General features: G+C 34.8%; 1 protein-coding gene across 8 annotated transcripts in view; it reads right to left on the reverse strand.

Annotated features, from left to right (window-relative positions):
- Positions 1–17146, reverse strand: part of RFX3 (regulatory factor X3) — a 252558-nt gene extending 235412 nt beyond the window's left edge. For 2 of the 8 annotated variants that reach the window (XM_036217702.1, XM_016138331.2), the window contains exon 1: positions 16516–16633. In XM_036217702.1, coding sequence (XP_036073595.1) covers positions 16516–16552 — 37 coding nt within the window. In that variant the 5' untranslated portion in view covers positions 16553–16633. Of the gene's footprint in view, positions 1–16515; positions 16635–16894 lie in introns of those variants that run through there. The other 6 variants (XM_016138324.2, XM_016138325.2, XM_016138328.2 and 3 more) reach the window with 4 other exon arrangements.
- Positions 17147–17755: the final 609 nt, after the last annotated feature.

Here is a 17755-nt window from a genome sequence, read left to right on the forward strand (position 1 = left end):
TTCACTGATTGCTTCTACTAGAAAAGGACATCGGACTTTGTGCTCAAAAACCTGCTGTGGAGTCTACTGCTTTTAGAAATTGAGACAACTGAGAAGGAGCAAACATTTACAAATGAAAATCTAAACCATAATCTCCAATCAGTAGCAGGGTTAGAAGTGACCTTACCAACTTAGGTACCATTCTATGTAACTTTAGGAAAGATGAATTTAAGAAAACTGGGAAACACATTCAAAGAAAAAATAAAGGAAAACCAAGTTTAGAGAAAAATGACAAGGCAGAATTCAGGTGACCATAGGGTAATAAATAGCATTTGCCATTTACTGAGCAGTTACCCGTCAAAAACAGTGCAGTTTGTGTATGTCATCTAACTTAATTTTTGAAACAACCTTTTAAGGTATATTTTAGTATATTTCACAGAGTTTAAGTAATCTGCCGAAGGGTAAACCACCGATCAGTAGCAGAACTAGAATTCAAACCCAGGGCCGTTCATTCCAAGGTTCTTTCTCTTAAGCAATTACACCACATCGAAACCAGGATGGTCAAAAAAAAGTCACACAACGAAATAGTGAAATATGAATTTGAAAATATACAGTAGCCTGTAAGCTTCCTAACAGCACAGTGGTCATTTTGTGGCACTTAATATTTCTTAAGTGATTCTGATGAAGAGACAATCATGAAACCTGAAAGATTCTGAGCTATAGAAACATAAAACTTTGGGCTTTTTTAACACATCCAAAGTACTTTCTTTTGAGAAGATTCTATAATCCATATTTGGAAACAGTTTAAGCAAAAATCTGTCCAGATTATAAATTCATAACATATTAAAGATGTATTCCATTTTAGATTCCTCCTCTTTATATCCAACAAATAGAGCAATATAGTATTTAGTTACTCCAATAACTAAATCTCTATATTCGAATCTCAGTTTAAGACTTCCTACAGTTTAAAACTCTCTTTTCAAGTGAATCACACTCTTAATATCTGTATTTGCCATTCTATTCTATGGGCCAGTAGGTATCATGGAGTATAATTAAGTCTGAAAGTAAATGATTTAAATTCTGCCCTCCTCCCCCCAAAAAAACTTTTCTTCAATTAACGGAAAGCAAAATCAATTTAATGCACTGTATTCTGAGTCTCTCTTAACTCAGATGAAATAGCAGTATTAAATTTTAAAAATTTTCATAAAGACCAAGAATGAAGAACTTCTAGACAAAAATGCAAGAGCTAACTAATATTTCATCATACTTTTGTTTATCATATCTCCTTTTTTATTGAAGCCAAAGATAAATCCAAAGGGAACAGTTTTACAAGAAAGGTTTGTCCATGGGGATTTACCTTGTTAAGAACAAATGACAAATGGTTTTCTCCTACAGGGAACCTACTCCTGTTTTATATAAATGGAACCTTTCAGATTTGGTGCCACAGATGAGGCTGGTAAGAACATCAGGTTACAACTAAAAAGTTCAGTTATCATTTTCTTGGTTCCTCGTAGAGGGATCGTTTCAAATAATCATTGGGATTAGTGCTCAAATCGTGCATCTTTATCATAAAATAGGATACTGAAACTAAGCTCAAGCCTGACCTCATAGATTTACTTCCAATTCTAAAACACACATACACACATACAGAAAAAATAAGAAAAAATCTTATTCCTGCCACCATCTCATATTATTAATCTGTAAACAATATATCCTTCCAAAAATTCAGATTAAGAAAATACGAAGTCACATAATAGCATGACTGCTGGTATTGCTTCTGTTGCTATGGAATAAAGGGCAGTCCCTTCACATACTCATTATGTTGGGTCTTTTACTAAAGGGTGCTGCAACACCTTTAAAGCCCAGCCGGGCAAGTCTCAGCTTGAACCAAAGGTATCAGCTGCCAGTATTTCACTTTTGTTCCACAAGAGAGTGACTTACAGGAATGAATGTTTCGATTTTAAAAATTAAAAATTCAATGGATTTTTCCAACATCTTTGGAATGATTAGAATCACCCTTACCCTCATCAAAAGTAAAAAGATACAAGTCAGATCTGAGAATTATTTACATCAATACAGTGATTAGGGCATAATTCACTAACACCTAGTAAGGGGAAATACAAATGATAGTGACAAAAATATAATATTTTTCATTAAAAAATCTAGAAATTATGTTACTTCTCCTTAATATACATAGCGCCTATTGATGATTTGGGAATATATTTAAAATTTTATTTCTATGTCATTCTAAAATAAAGCAATTAAATAATGATCTGTATACCAAAATTATAGTTGGAGATAATAAAAATAAAGGTATTTATTCATACTTTGAAGAATTATAAAACTTTAATTTACTTTTTCTAGAAAAAATATGAGTTTGAACTCATAGACAAAATAAACAAGTATTCTGATTACTAAAGGTAGCACATTTGGGTTGTTCGCCTTTAATAAAAATTTTGCACTAGCTATGATATAACAGAACACTGGTGGAGGAGTGAAGAGTCTGGAGTCCAACAGCCCCAGCTCTGATAAAAGTTATACATCATTGTGTAAGTAACTTACCTCTGTTTCGCTATCTTTAAAGTAAGTAGGGGGCAGGGTGGTGGGTTAAGCTAGATAACCTCCAAAGTCTTTTCCAACTTAAAAATTCTGATTCTAAAATAAAACATCCTAATTATGTCTCTACTGGAATCCTACATATTTGTACCATTTGGAAGCTTGTATAACTCTAGTAACAGACTTTTTCACCTCTTTAATGTCTACCCTAGCACCCTGGATGCCTCTTTCAGTGGGCTAGACAGAGTCAAACATGGTATATGAGTAGAAGAATACGACAGAGGAATAGTTTTAAGTAGAAAAGGGAGAAAGGCTGAAGTTGATCCCCCCATACTCATGACAGAGGTTTGTTGTTCTAGTTCCAGATCCAAAAACTTAGCTGCTATGGAAACAGGTCAGGTTTTAAAATACAAAGCAATTCTTGAATAAGTTTTGTTTTACATGGTGTTCTTCCAAATTAGAACATTACTTGTTTGCTATTAGGGAGTTACTCCAATATAGAATAAGTAGACCAATTATTCTCACATTGGAAATGGCTTCTTTTTAATACATGACATAAATGCAATGGTAGTGAAATTAAAAAAAAAAAAAAAAGCAAAACTTCTAAACACTAGAATAAAATTGTCAGTGCTTTAATTGATGCTATATTCAGTGTAAAATAATAAAAAGCCGAATAATACTTCAATTCTAAGTGTAAGGTATCTAAAGGCACAAAAGTTATTACAAACAATATTTACACTGATGTTGAATTAAATTTATAATAAAATATCCAATAACTATTACTGAAATTAACATGTATATTCCATAATCTTTTGTTTTTCAAGGTTACAGCTATATTTAGTTCCAGCTTTGTTTGGCTGATTAAGCTTTATACTGGTATTCTCTTGTATATGTTACATCTTCTACTTACTTTTGGAAAGCTGAAATATGTAAGAATCTAATATAAAGGATAACTTAACTCAGATGTTTCCTAACAGCAGAAAGAATTAAATATAACCCTTTGCAGATGTTTCCTAATGGCAGAAAGAATTAACTATAACCCTTTGAGAAAAGAAATCGGAGTTTACAGGATAAGATTGTTTAATTAGTGCACCATTAATTTGATTATTTTATACTACTTCACTATTCTGTCTGGCTAGTTATCCTGTAGTAGAAATATTTTAAAAGACTGACAAAATATTTTAAGTCATATACATTTCTATGGAACCTTTTGAATCAAAGAGAAGTTTAGCAATTGATATTACATAACTGAAAAATGCAGGCCTTATTTAATGTAATATATTAACGTCTTCATGCCTAAATCATTTAATTAGATTCAAACAACAAGGAAATATCATCTTTTAAATAAAGAGATTTAGATCTACATTTTGTTATTTATTAAAGTGACATTAATCATTAGTGATTATACATATTAGTCTGCTCATTACAGAATAATTTCCAACATGAATAATGGATTTTTGTTTCTTATAGACTCTAGCACTGGAAAAATAAGTTTTTTCATACCGCCCTAATTTCAGTCAAAGAAAAACCTAAGAGATCCTCCTCATTCTCTGGAGTTGGTGAATCAGGAACTATCAAACTGCTGTGAATGATATTATTAGTTGTCAATACATTTGCTCTTAGCAATGGATGTCTCTTCCTTTACATTGTTATGTCCAAGTAACTGAGTAGCTGCCGTTGGAGGAAATATTCCAGAAAATACTTCATTCTCTTCCCTTACCAATTTACAAAATGACTCTTAACAGTTCACTCAGATCTAACCAAAAACAAGTTAAAAGAATGATGTACAAAAGATTAGCACCATTTCACCTAAGAGGTATATCTCAAGACGATTGGTTTCATGTGTGCTGCAAACGTTAGGCTGCTTTGTTTATCCTTACTCCCTTTTCTAATAAGTCAGATTTCAAGTAGAAGAGACTGGAATTACTAAACAAAAGACTTGACCAAAAACTGAGAACAAACTTCCTGATTTAAATATATGCTGCACTGTGAAAAAACAACATGATGATCACAATTGCACGTAAATATTTTGTCTTAAATATGATGTAAGCGCTGTTTCAAGTCTACACTGAGTCTGTTCTTAATATTAGATTTAAATTTCTTCAAGGCAACACAGGATAAGGATTCAAGATTTTTAATAATTATTTCAAATTGTATAGCCTTAAGAACCATCAAACGTACTAACTGTAAAATCTGTGTGATGGGCACATGGGGATTAATTATACTATTCTCTCTGCTTGAAGTAAGTTATAAAAGTTCCAAAATAAGAAAGTTTTAAGAATATATACATTTATGGTACATAGTTTTCCACTATATATTGGTTTCCCAAATATAAACTGCTCTAGATATCAGCTAAGCTAGTCAGATATCCCAAGTGAATATATTACTTTTGTATATTTTTATATTAATATTATATGACTGTAATAAAACAATTACAAGAAATCTCTGATGTATCATCTCAATTTAATACTATTCTATACACAGTATTTAGTAATAGTGAAATTCCATACGATGATAGTCAAAGATCCCAGAGACTCATTATATTTTCAACAAAGAAAAAAAATGTGGTGCCCATAAAGAAACTTAAGCACAATCTGTTCCTCAGCTTTCCATCAGTTAAAATCACAGTAAGGCCAAAAAAAAAAAAAAAAAAAAAGACCATCCAACAAATTATTTCCCCATTCATACTTTGATTTATCCATCTTACCTTATTTTGATCTTTACTTCAAAATTCTCCACTAATTCCAACTACATGTTCAATATCTCCTCCTATTCTTCTTTTTCATCTTTATTGATTCCCACATATCTCTATTATTTCTGTAGCATTCTACAATTTGAAGCTTTAAAAATTAAGTCCACATAGCAGGGAATATGTAATTTTATATTTAACATTTCATTCCTCTTTTTTCAAAATGCTCCTTAAAACCTAATAGAAATCTGAGTCATTTCAGGATTCCTCCATTAACTGAAATAGCATTGGCATTAAATACATATTGATGTAAATCCTTTAATCCTCATTCAGAAGTAAAAGCTAAAGGACAATGATGTAAAACTACAAACTTAAAGACTAATATATCCAGTTATCTCTTAGGCCTCTGCTAGAATGTCTTTTAATCAAATATTAGAAATAATGTTATTAATAGTAGTGGTAATATTACCAGATATGCCAAATATAGCAAACTGGGTTTGTTATACATGTAGCCCCTAAAATGACCTTTTTATCTAAATTATACTAATTATTGTTCATACTCTAGTTTTTCCAATTATATGATCCTGCCTGGATTGCCCCATTCTTTCAGATTAAGTAAGGTATTGTTCTGGGCATGGAGTGTAGGCTATTGGCATTCTTTATCAAGTATGTAAATCAAAAGGTAACCTGGAACTTCCAACACTCACACATAATGCATCGTACAAGATTGTGCTGTAGATTTGGGGAAATTCCAGAAGCAATGTAAATGAACAAAAATGCAATATAAAGAAGAGGCTTATATTATCCAAGAATGAAGCATTTATTTTAATCAAGGGCAGTAGGGCTGGAGGTAAGTGAAGTTTCAGGATTACTACAGTAACTTCCTTTCACAAATTACTTTTATTAACATCTTCAATCCACGGTCACTTGCACTTCTGACATCACCAATAAATGATCAAGTAAGTCTAACTCAATCAAAATATTAAAATACATTGCCTTCCAATTTCAAAAATATAAGCCCACCTCACTTCCAAGCCATATGGTTCTCAAATATTTGCTGAAACTTAGATCCATATCTATTATGGAGCTCTCCTCATTCGACATCACTTAAAAGGGTTTAAATTTCAAAACTCAAGACTTCTAAAAATAAAGGAACAGATCAAATGTTGGGTCAGCAGCACAATATCTTAACCCACTATAATTGGAATGAATTATAATTTTTGCATTTAACTATAATTTAATTCAACTTCAATATTCATGGCCTGTATTAATTCAAAGTATCCTCTAAAAATTATCATATAATGTGAGGCATTATTAAACATTGTTCCCCAAATCACACAAAGATCATTCAAAGTACTGAAGTCAAACATTTCCCCTAATTTTCTTTGCCTCAAGAAAACAGCACTGGAGTGTTTTCTAATACTGTTATATGTACTATTTAAAAAAAAAAAAGTAAGCAAAAATGGCATTAATCGAAGTTCTATAGCACCAAGTACAATGTACATTAAAATGTTTTTGAAAGGTCTGCACACACATATACATAAAACATAATATCTAGGCTTAATTCCATTTTTCTGTCTTTTAGAAGAATGCAATATGATCATGTTATAAAGAATCTAACTTTATCTGGTGTGTCTTTATTTTTCATGTAGAATTTTCTTTGTGACACATCAAAATACATATTGTAAATTAAAATGGCAAAGGTGATTTTCAGATCACTATAAAGTATCTTTTCATCTGTCTTTTATTAATGACCCTTACCCTGACACTTCAATAAAATCATCTCAAAAACTGTCATCAGATATATGCCAATCAGTGAAAGCCTGATGTGACAGATTATACTCTTTGGTTCTTTAAAATATTAGCCTAAATAGGAGCAGGGGAAAAACTAAGGTTCAACTGAAAAAAAAAAAAAAAGAAAAAAGAAAGAAAAGAAAAAAAAAAAGAAAGAAAGAAAATTAATCCACAAAATAATCTACCCAAAGCAAAATGTAGAGAGGTGGATTTAAGGCATTATTTCTGTCACCTGGCACACAAACTAGATTTTCTCACTACTTTCTCTTATTCCTACCTTTCTAAAGCAGTGCATGACTAAATCACAATATAGGCTCCTTATAAGGATATTATTGCACATTCACTAGTATACTAAGTATATTATACTAAAGGACAGATATATAGATACAGTCTTTAGTAGACAAAAGAATCACAAATATAAAGTAATAAGATGTCTAACCTCACAAAAGTATATGCACTCTATACAATACTGCGGCAGGAAAGGAGAGAAATGGAAAAACACTGACCACCTTAATTACTTCTTTCTCCCTCTCCCCACATCCCCAATCCCCACCTCAACCCCTATCCTCTCCAAACCTCATAGTTCAAGAAAACAAACTGGATAGAATATGCAATGCACTAATATTTAACAATAGAAACAGGATGCAATTTCTAAATGTATCTGCTTCTTCCTGCCTCTCTCCAGCAAGCTCCCTCACCCCCTCCCCAACAAAAGCATGGGAGAAAGAAACAACCCAAAACAGCAAAGTGTTTCTAAAATGGTTTTGCACATTAAGATAAACTATGCTGACTGGGACTGAAGATGGCCAAGATACATTTTTAAGCATAATAGTAACTGTATTAAAATGTACAAATGCTATCAAGCATATGAATCTGAATGTAGTTCAGATATTAGAATGCTTATATTAATAAAAAATCATTTAAAATAATTTTAAATGCAACGATAATTCTAATCTATTAATCTTTCACACTCCTTGTTAGATTGGTAAAAGAAGTGAGATACAGAACATAAGACTTATCTTGAACTACTGAAAATATGCTTCCTTTCATAGTCTGCAAAGCTCTAAAATCTAAAGTCTACTAGCAAATTAACATTAAAGTAAAATTTTATGGAAATGCACACTTCTTGACCAAAAGACACAATAAGTTCTGCTACCAAACCTGAATTTAAAAAATGCTTGTCCAAGTATAAACAATATTCAGGGGGGAAAAAAAGAGCAGTATTACCAATGGAAAAACAATACTAGTGTGGATGGTGGCAATGCTTCCCACAGCGGGGTATCAAAGTACTCCAAAGGCCCTCAGAACTTGCTCAGACTCCTTGACAGAACTTTAGTTCTTTCCAAACCAGCTGGATAGCATTAAGGGAAGAAAAAGTCAAAGTTTTAATAACTGGAAAAGAAATGTTGAAGAATGAGATAAATCGAAACCTAAATTAATTTTTATTGTTTATGATGAGAAAACTCAAAAATCCCTCTCGTTCTTTCTCTAACTGCCTATCCACATACTTGAGAAATTATATCCTGTTTTAAATATCTCATTGGTGAGCAACAGGCAGGAGCCCCAACTGTCAGACACTTGTCTGGCACACAGACATAGAGGAGCTGGCTTGGCAGGAGCTCAAGCTGTGAGACTCAGCTAATTCCTACGTGGGTGAGGAAATCAGGGCATTTGGCCACAGCTCTCTAAGGGGACCAGTGAAATGGCAAAACCTTCTGAGATTGTGCCACAGGTATGGCCATTATGCTAGACCCAGGCTCTGGGTTTTCCTTCTTTCTTTGTTCTTATTAGAAGAAACGATAGGCAAGCAAAATGCCACCCTTTGAGTCCATCTGCAAGGAAAACACCAATGCCTGGCCCCACGTTATTGGTTTGTTTCTCAATTCCCAGTGCCACGGAATCACAGACTGTTAGTTCAAGAAACGGCTTTAGAGACCACATAGCCCACTGTTTCATTTTACAGATAAAGAAACTGAGAGACCGAGAGGGTTTAAGTAACTAAACTAAGGTTTTACAGTTGGCGACAGACTAAATACTAGAACAGAAATTTTGTTTTCTCCTTTTTACCTTTCTTTGGCTGGCACCTTTAAAGACCTTTCTTTCTCAGCCTAGCCACCCTCTCTCCTTTCTCCTTCCACATAACCTCTCAATATTATCTGTTTCCTCTCATCAACTAATGTACTTTTATTTTCAGCCAGCCTCACTCATAAGTTTTCCTAGGCTGGGCTCCTATTAGTCCTCACCCATTTTTTCCTAAAAAGGAAGCATCATGAACCTCTGGTAGTCTTGACCAGTTACTATAAAGCAGCGGTCCCCAACCTTTTTGGCACCAGGGACCAGTGCTCCTATGAGAATCTAATGCCTGATGATCTGAGGTGAAGCTGAGGCAGTGATGGTAGGAGCAGTTGCAAATACAGGTGAATCTTTACTCCTTTGCCTGCCACTCACCTCATGCTGTACAGTGTGGTTCCTAACAGGCCACGAACCTATACCAGCCCTCAGCCCAGAGGTTGAGGACCCTTGCTATAAAGTAAAGGCAAGCAGTACTGACTGGGATTATAGCTTTTAATAAAAGAAATGAGAAAGAAAAATCCAGGAGTTAAGAGTCAGAAATAAGCAGGCATATGTGACTGTGCACACAGTATTTTTAAACTAGACTAGAGATTTAACCTAGAGGCCAGAACACAGCCAGGACTATGAAGGGAGCCTACTGAAGCAAAATCACATTCAGGTATATCATTAGTGGATCGAGGATATGTATTTGTTCAAGGGGGCAGTCATTTATATAGCAACTGTAATAATAGATTGAAAATGGTAATAATAATATTTAACCTTACCATCTAGTTGCATTTCCTGGTCTTTTACCAAAAGTTCCTTTAAAAATTTATGTCAAATTCATTGGAGAAAGGAAACAGAGGAGATGGCTGAGCTGAGAGAGTCTGCCTACTCTATATGTTGGAGCTAATTATCTACAAAAAATAATGTAAAAGAAGTCATATAATTAATTAAACACTTAACAGTACTGGGGAGGATAGGAGCAGGTAAGATAAGGAAAGCAAGCAAAAAGCCTATACAATACACAATGCTTCAGCAAAAAAAATGACATAAGTTTCAGATAAATTTTCAATTGCAATGTATAAATCAGATTTCCAGTTTGAGAAAGATTATGACTATTTTAGATTACTCTAAAATGAGAAAATATTCAATTCTTAATCAAAATGCTTAAATAGATTCATAGTACACTGCTAAATAGCAATTTTACATAAAGCAGCCAAGTAAAATGTTTCTTTAAACATCTTTAATATCCAAAGAAATGGAGCCAAAGTTGACATTTTTCCTCTATAATTTCGTATTATGTTTTACTGCATAATGTTCCAAGGTTACTTTATACTTAAAGATTAAGGTTGGCAAATTATTCCATAATTACTGATTGCTACAGGTATACTAGCAGTGATCTCACACATTTTTCTACCCTTAGTAAAAAATTGTTAGCAGTGCATTATAAAATCATATAATAATTGCTTGATGAACTCATCTTTATACTACTATTTATTGTCATTATTACATATTGACTGTTTTGTATAAAGCTTATAAATAAGGCTCAGAATGTTTTCCAAGTGAATTCGTATATAACATGTGAAAAGGAAAATATATATTGAACAATGATATGGACACTGGGAAGTTTTAAGAGTTTATCAAATGTTGCATCATTGGTTTTCAGTCTAAGATTCCTGGAACAGGAGAGTTATCTAATTATTGTAGAAGAAATCCATTATAATAAGGGCTATAGAGTAAAACTAAAATATAATTTTGGGCTAATATCTTATTAATTCAGTGTAATGACAAGGCTGGTTATCAAATGGTGATCCAAATCTGTGGTTGACAGCTTTATCTTTGATTTATTTTGAAAAGAGGGGAGGAGGGAATAATCATTTAATGAGTATAGATTACTGGGCAAAGTCTTTCAAAATTTAGGGCCCATTTGGAAAGAGATGGTCAGGAGCACATTAAATGATTCTTAGATGGAAAAAAGATTAAAATTAGTATCTCCTAGTATTCCCTAATAGTAAAAGCCAACACGTATTATGTATGTATTATGCAAATACTGAGCAGAGCACATTACATGAATTATCCACTTTGATCTGCACAGAACCCCATAAAGGATGTAAGACTGATCCTAATTTTCAGATGAGAAAACTGAGGCTAAGTGAAGATAAATAACTTATCTAAGTTCCTATTAAGATCAACTGAAATCTCACTCCAATGCCTGTGTTCTTTAACCAATATACTTCTTCCACTTATCTATTTAAATAACAAAAAACATATATCTATTTGATACTTTAAATGTATTTCAATTTTTAACTGATTTGTTTTCATTAAGTACATATTGTACCTTAACATGAAGTATAAAACAAATATAAAAGTTTCGAAATGTTATGTACTCTAAAAATCTTAGTGGCACAAACTCACTGATAAACTGTAAATTTTGAAAGACAAATGCCTGACTTACTTTAACAAGACTGGCATTTTAAAATATTGTTATTCTCTCCTGACGTTCTGGATTTTTTTGTGTGCGGCATTCCAACACATGAAGCCCTATGCCTTAAAGAAAAGGTACTTTTAAAAAATATCGCATTTTACTGATTGTAGTTAAATGTGGGATAATAGTACAGATAAATCTGTTACCTAGAGAAAAAAAGTTTATATGATGTAACTATAACTCCCTAAGCTACTTAAGGAAGATAGTACCACTGTTTCGGTTACGTCTTTTAGAATATATACTGCTGAGGAAGGAAAATTAATGATGCAAGAAGAGCTCAAAAAATTGGATTTAATAGTTCTCCCAAAAAAATCTCACTGAACAAATATTCATTTAGAGAAAAAAATATATGTCACTTTCAGCTTAGCAGTATATGGCAGAGAGTAAGGCATGAAATCTAAAACTTTTCAGATAATAAAGCCCAATTAAATATTCAAACCAGACTACTCCAACAACATAAAGTAGAGATTAAATTCTCCGGACAATTTTTAATATTATTGTTGATGTTGATTTAATTAGCCTGATAAGTATGATTACCACTTACGCTTCTGAGATAGTTTTTAAAAGATTATACCATAAAAGTGATATCACTAATTATGTTATATAAAAATTTATAAGAATATACAGTAAATAATTTGTACCAATAGTACCAAATTTACGGAGGGCAAAGCCATACTGCTAAAATAGCATGATTCTCAAGTTAAGCTAGATTTTTGAGATGGTGACAAAATACCTACATTAAATGATCAATATGCATGCCTACAAGACTAATGCTGACATTCAGACTATGCCAGAGATGTCAATCTTGTTAGTTTTATGTTGTGCTAATATATATTAGTACAGAGAAAGGCAGGCTTTGATACAAAACTGCCAATTAAGACAGTATACTAAGTTTAAAATCCATAAAAATAAGGCTATTATATGCTTGAGTGAATATATAATTAATTTTTTCTTTAAATAAAGTTCTAATCAGGTCACATTCTTAGTGATAATAATCTCATGTTGCAAACAGCACAGCACCCTCTGGTGCATCTGTTATAAGATGTATAAAATTCCAACCGAAAAAAGATAAAATCAGAGTAAAAAGGAACTTTAGAAATCAGTAAGTTAATATTCTTTTATTTACTTTGTACATATTTTTAAATATTAACACTTAAAAGCAATTTTCATTTTAAAAAAGCACTAAAAATTTTATAGTAACAATTGAAGTAGATGAGGACAATGTTTTAGTTTGAAAATATTTAAAACAATGAATCAACAAAAACAACGCTGGTTTCCATTTATCAAAGTAAAATAATGCATCCAAAAAAATTCTTTAAGTATAGGATGGCAAAAGTTAACTTGTCATGGTAAACAAATCTTACTTTATTCAAATCTGCCTTGGCTTTTTGCTTCAGATAAATTTCACTGCGTAAAGTGCCCCTGGGTACTTTTTCTGGCTTCAAAAGAAATTTACCATTACTTTTAAGAATTTTTAAGTGTTTTGTGAAAGGATCTGAAACTTTTACACCTTGAAAATAAAATAACATTCAGAAATAAAAATGTTAAATTACAAATCTGAATTTGAATAGTTCAAAACTTTTACTTTAGAAAAACTCCTCCTAGGAAAATAATTAACTCCAAAGTGTATTTTACTAAGGACAAAAGCAAAGGATGCCACCTGCTTTAGACAGCCCTTTTGTGAACCACTGGAAGTCCCAAACAATGCACTAGAAATGAAAGTGACACCTGTTTAAAGCAGCCATCTGTCCCTAACAAGCTAGATTTAGTCAAATCCACTTAATCTTGGATTTCCAAAATATGGGAACACTATGCACCTGTAAACAGACAGGAATTTAAAATCTGCTCTTTGACGGCCACTGGGAATTGATACCAGAGTTAAAGGGAAGTGGTTCCATTAGGGAAATTAATTATTTTTAAAGTAACTAGGAGTAGAAGCTTTTTAGGCTAATGTTGAACATAGAAACAAAACAACAACAACAACAACAAACACATTCTTCATAATTTAAAAGTTTACTTCTTTGGTATTCTCATTTCTTGTAACATAGTCTCCCTATAATAACAAGAACAAAGTAACTATTACTGTTTGGAAAATTATTTTTTTTTAATTCTTCCCACACATCTGATGCTATATCCGCCCTTTTAATCTCAATCTCAATCTCTCAATCTCTCTCTCTCTCTCTCTCTCTCTCTCTCTCTCTCTCTCTTAAATTTGAAAAGCAAAATCATATTCTACCTACTGATTTCCTCAATTGGAGTTAGAGGAAAGCACACACAACACCAACTTTCTCCACATTATGAAACATGTTACCAAAAAGTAACACATGACATTTAAATAATACATTGAATCTATCTTGATTTATAATTCATTCATTTTTAATTGCTAATTTTTAATGGTAAAAAATTTACCATATTAACTTTGTTTAAGGTAAAAAAAAAATTGTTTGTTTAGTGTTAAAGTAAGTTAAACTTATAAACTATAAAACTTTTTAGCAACTAAGTAGAGTACAAGACTATTTGAACACTGGAGGAATGATATATTCTTTTTTAAATTACGCATAATTACCCCATATAATGAAAACATAATGGAATGATACATTTTAGGAATGCATTTTAATTTACTGTATTATACATGTAAATGTACCACAAAAATATGCCCGTACCGGTTAATGCAATTCCTAGGTGAAACAATATAAAAAGATTGAGATAGGCATTATGGCATAAAAGGAATCACAGGTATTCCGCTACTAAAGACAAGCTACAAGTGACTCCTATTTAATAGTTTTTGTTTTAAAGTGTGGCCACTCACTTTCAGAAATTTCTATTAGTCTAAAACTGAGATCACAGAAGAATACCAAAACACAATATAGTCTCTTCTAGGAAAAATATCACAGAAAGAATAAACAAAGCGCTAAGTATTTACCCGTGTGTTAAACCTAAAATTTTGTCATTTGCTAGTATTTCTAATTATTATTTTCTCAATCCATATGAATAATTTTGACATATGTGAGCCCAAAGCATCGCTAACAGCAACTTTATACCATATATATGCTTTTAAAAATGAATAAGAGAATTCAATTTAAGTTCTGCTCTCAAATCAACTTGTGAATGGAAATCTACATCATTGAATCTAAGATAACAGTGAAATGAATGAAATGACTCAAATAAGTTCTTGGACACTACAAAATAAAAATATTTAACCATAACATTATAGTATATAATCTACTCAGCTGAAAACCTATTATGCAAATGATATAAGGTCTGAAACTGTTTCAAGACAGCAAAACTCCCATTAACTTCAGAGAGAGTTTATAGGGCTCAGGAGCTTCACCATCCAAAAGTGTTCAAGCATGACACTCATCTGAACAGAAAAAAAATACAAGTTAGTATTCGAGATTTGCATGAAACCCAGGTTGGAGAGGGAGTGAATAAATATAAAGGAATTTGGATGCTCTGAGAAAGACTTCTTTCAGAACAAAATATCATCCACATTTAAAACAGTAATCACAAGGAAATGAATTGAAAAAATTTAAGTTTTTTTAAAATTCCAACTCTCATTTTACAAAGTATTAGTCTTAATAGCACTAAAATTATCAGCTTGCTCATTGACGATCTCAAGAAAAATTAATACGATCACATTACTCACAGGTTGCTCTGTCAGGTAAATCAATATATGATTAGTTGGAAGAAGGTTATTTAAATAAGTATTTTATTCCAAACTGGAAACTTCAATATGTGCGAATATAAGTTATTTGTTTTAGCACACATTCATTATCAAAACTCATTACTGATAATCTATTAATTAAACGATAGGCTGAAAAATGAACAAACTCAGAATATGGAAAACTGGGTTCCCTCTAACCAAGAGCTCTATTACTTGAGAAGTGATAAGTATTCAAATCTACAGAGAAAAGTAATTTCTGTAAAAAAAGGAGACTGAAAAAAGGAGAAAGTTCTCTCTTCTCACCAGGTTTATGGCACTGTCCAAAAACCAAAAATAAAGAATATGTTAAGTACACGTATGCCTAGATTTTAACGACCATAAAGAAAGTGAAATATACACACGTTTCAAGTTGAGAAGCTTCATACATTCTTTATGAACAACTTGACTTCAATTTCAACTCTCAAAGAAAAACGAACAGAGGAGGAAAAAACTCTTTAAAGTACCATAACTGTCACAAATAACATTGTAAACTGAGTTCTGACAAAGCTTCCTCATGTCCTTTCCCTGTTTATCACGCACAAAGTCTTATAACCACAATGAAAATTGTTAACACTCCACTGTGGGGGAAGGAGGTTCATGAAAGTGAAATGGAACCTCACTACTACCCCTCCCACCTCCACATGAAGGATAAAGCACTGTCAATAACTACTAACCCAAGTATCACTGATGCCCTGCATCCGGTTTAAATCACAAGCATACACAGACATCAAAAAAAAAGAGAGGGGAAAGACTCAAAAAAATCTTTCCCAGTGCAGCAGAGTCCAGCGAAAAGGCCCCAGGTTTCTGTGTGTGTGTGTGTGTGTGTGTGTGTGTGTGTGTGTGTGTGTGTGTGTGTAAGGGGTGTAGGGGGGAGAAGAAAGGAGTGGGGGAGAGTGCTGAATGGATATTAAGACTGCAGCACAAAGAAAACACAGTTTAAAAAGAAAAAAAGGAAACGGTGCAGCTGATGATGGTAAAGAAGAGCAGCCCATTTAGCACAAGGCAAAGAGGGGCAAAAATGAAGGGAATGGGAGATGGGAAAAGTTCACCGTTGTACGAGGATAAAAATAACAACACCCTTAAGAAGGCCCCACAAGTGCACAACAACAACAACAAAACAGCACCTCTTGGGTCCCCCCACCCCGCACATTGTTGTCTATTTCGGTTTTGAAAGAAGCAGGAAACAAGCGGCTCTGAAAAAGAAAAAATTAAAGGGAAAAGAAAAAAAAAAAAAAAAAAACCTTCTCTCTTCACCTGACTCTCCTCTCAGACCTCGGGAGAGCTCCACCATCCGCTACGGAGAACTGGGGCTCCCTCTCCGTCTCGGCTCGCAGCCCCCCGCGCTCCCGCCGCATCCCTGAAGCGCGGCGGCAGAGGGCCGGGCCGGGCCGGGCTGGGGCGGCGGGCCGGGGCCGGGGCGGCGGGCGCCCACACCCCCGACCCCGCCGCGGCGCGCACGGCCCATCGTCAACAAGCCCGGGGCACAGAACCGCAGCCGCAGCCCCGGTGTCAGGAGTGAGACCCCCGTACAGCCACACTCGGCTCGCACACACGGACACACACGCGCACGGACACACGCGTTCACACGCAGCCACACGCTCCCACACACATGTAGAGACCGAAGAATATTCACCTTGGCTGTGGATTATTGTGGTGTTGTTGGTGGGTGATGGAGATGGTGGTGGTGGTGGGGAGGAGGAGGAGGAAGAGGAGGAGGAGGAGGACAGGAGTAGTTGTTGTTGATGGGTAACAGTCGCCAGGACTACGGTGACTATGGCGCTTGATTCACAAGGCAACGGTTGCTATAACTCACAAAAGAGAGAGAGAGGGAGAGAGGGAGCGAGAGGGAGACGGAGACACTCGCAAGGGGAGGGGTGGGGGAGGGAAGAGGGGAGGAGGCGGGCCCAGCGAGTCGCCGGAAGGGGCGGACCCAGCGCCATGACTGACAGCCCCAGGTCCCGGGCTGGCGGGGTGCGCCGGCGGGGTACGCCGCCTGGGTTCCAAGGAGGGCTCCGAGTAAATGTTCGTAGATCTGGCGGGGGCTGGGGTCGCCACAGCGGCCTCTCGGAGGTACGCTGCTACACGCGCCGGCGAGGCTGGACGGGGAATTTAGGGGTGTGGTGTGAGGGGTGCGTTTTGCGGAACGAAAGCTGGCAGTCCCAGCAGCCAGCTTTGTGCAAAGCGGCCCCAGTCTTGAGACGGTAAGAGCTAACCCAGGGACCGAAGGTGTTGAGGGCAAGCCAGACCCTTACTAGGGAGGCCAGCAGCAGCGGGGAAAGAGTGCACCTTGCAGCGCGATCTCCGCGCCACCCCCCCCCCCGCCTAAAGTGTCATTTCCGGGGCGGGGCTGGTGGAGGGTCCCGGATGTGCCGCTTTTTTTCCGCTCTCCCCCTTTTTTTCTTTTTTTTTTCCTTTTTTTTCTTTTTCTTTTTTTTTTTTTTTTTAACTTCGTTTCTGAGGCTCTGGCGGTATTCCTCGGTGCAACCGCCTTCTG

This window comes from Rousettus aegyptiacus, unplaced genomic scaffold (genome assembly GCF_014176215.1).
Source record: "Rousettus aegyptiacus isolate mRouAeg1 unplaced genomic scaffold, mRouAeg1.p scaffold_m13_p_3, whole genome shotgun sequence".
Lineage (NCBI taxonomy): Eukaryota > Metazoa > Chordata > Mammalia > Chiroptera > Pteropodidae > Rousettus > Rousettus aegyptiacus.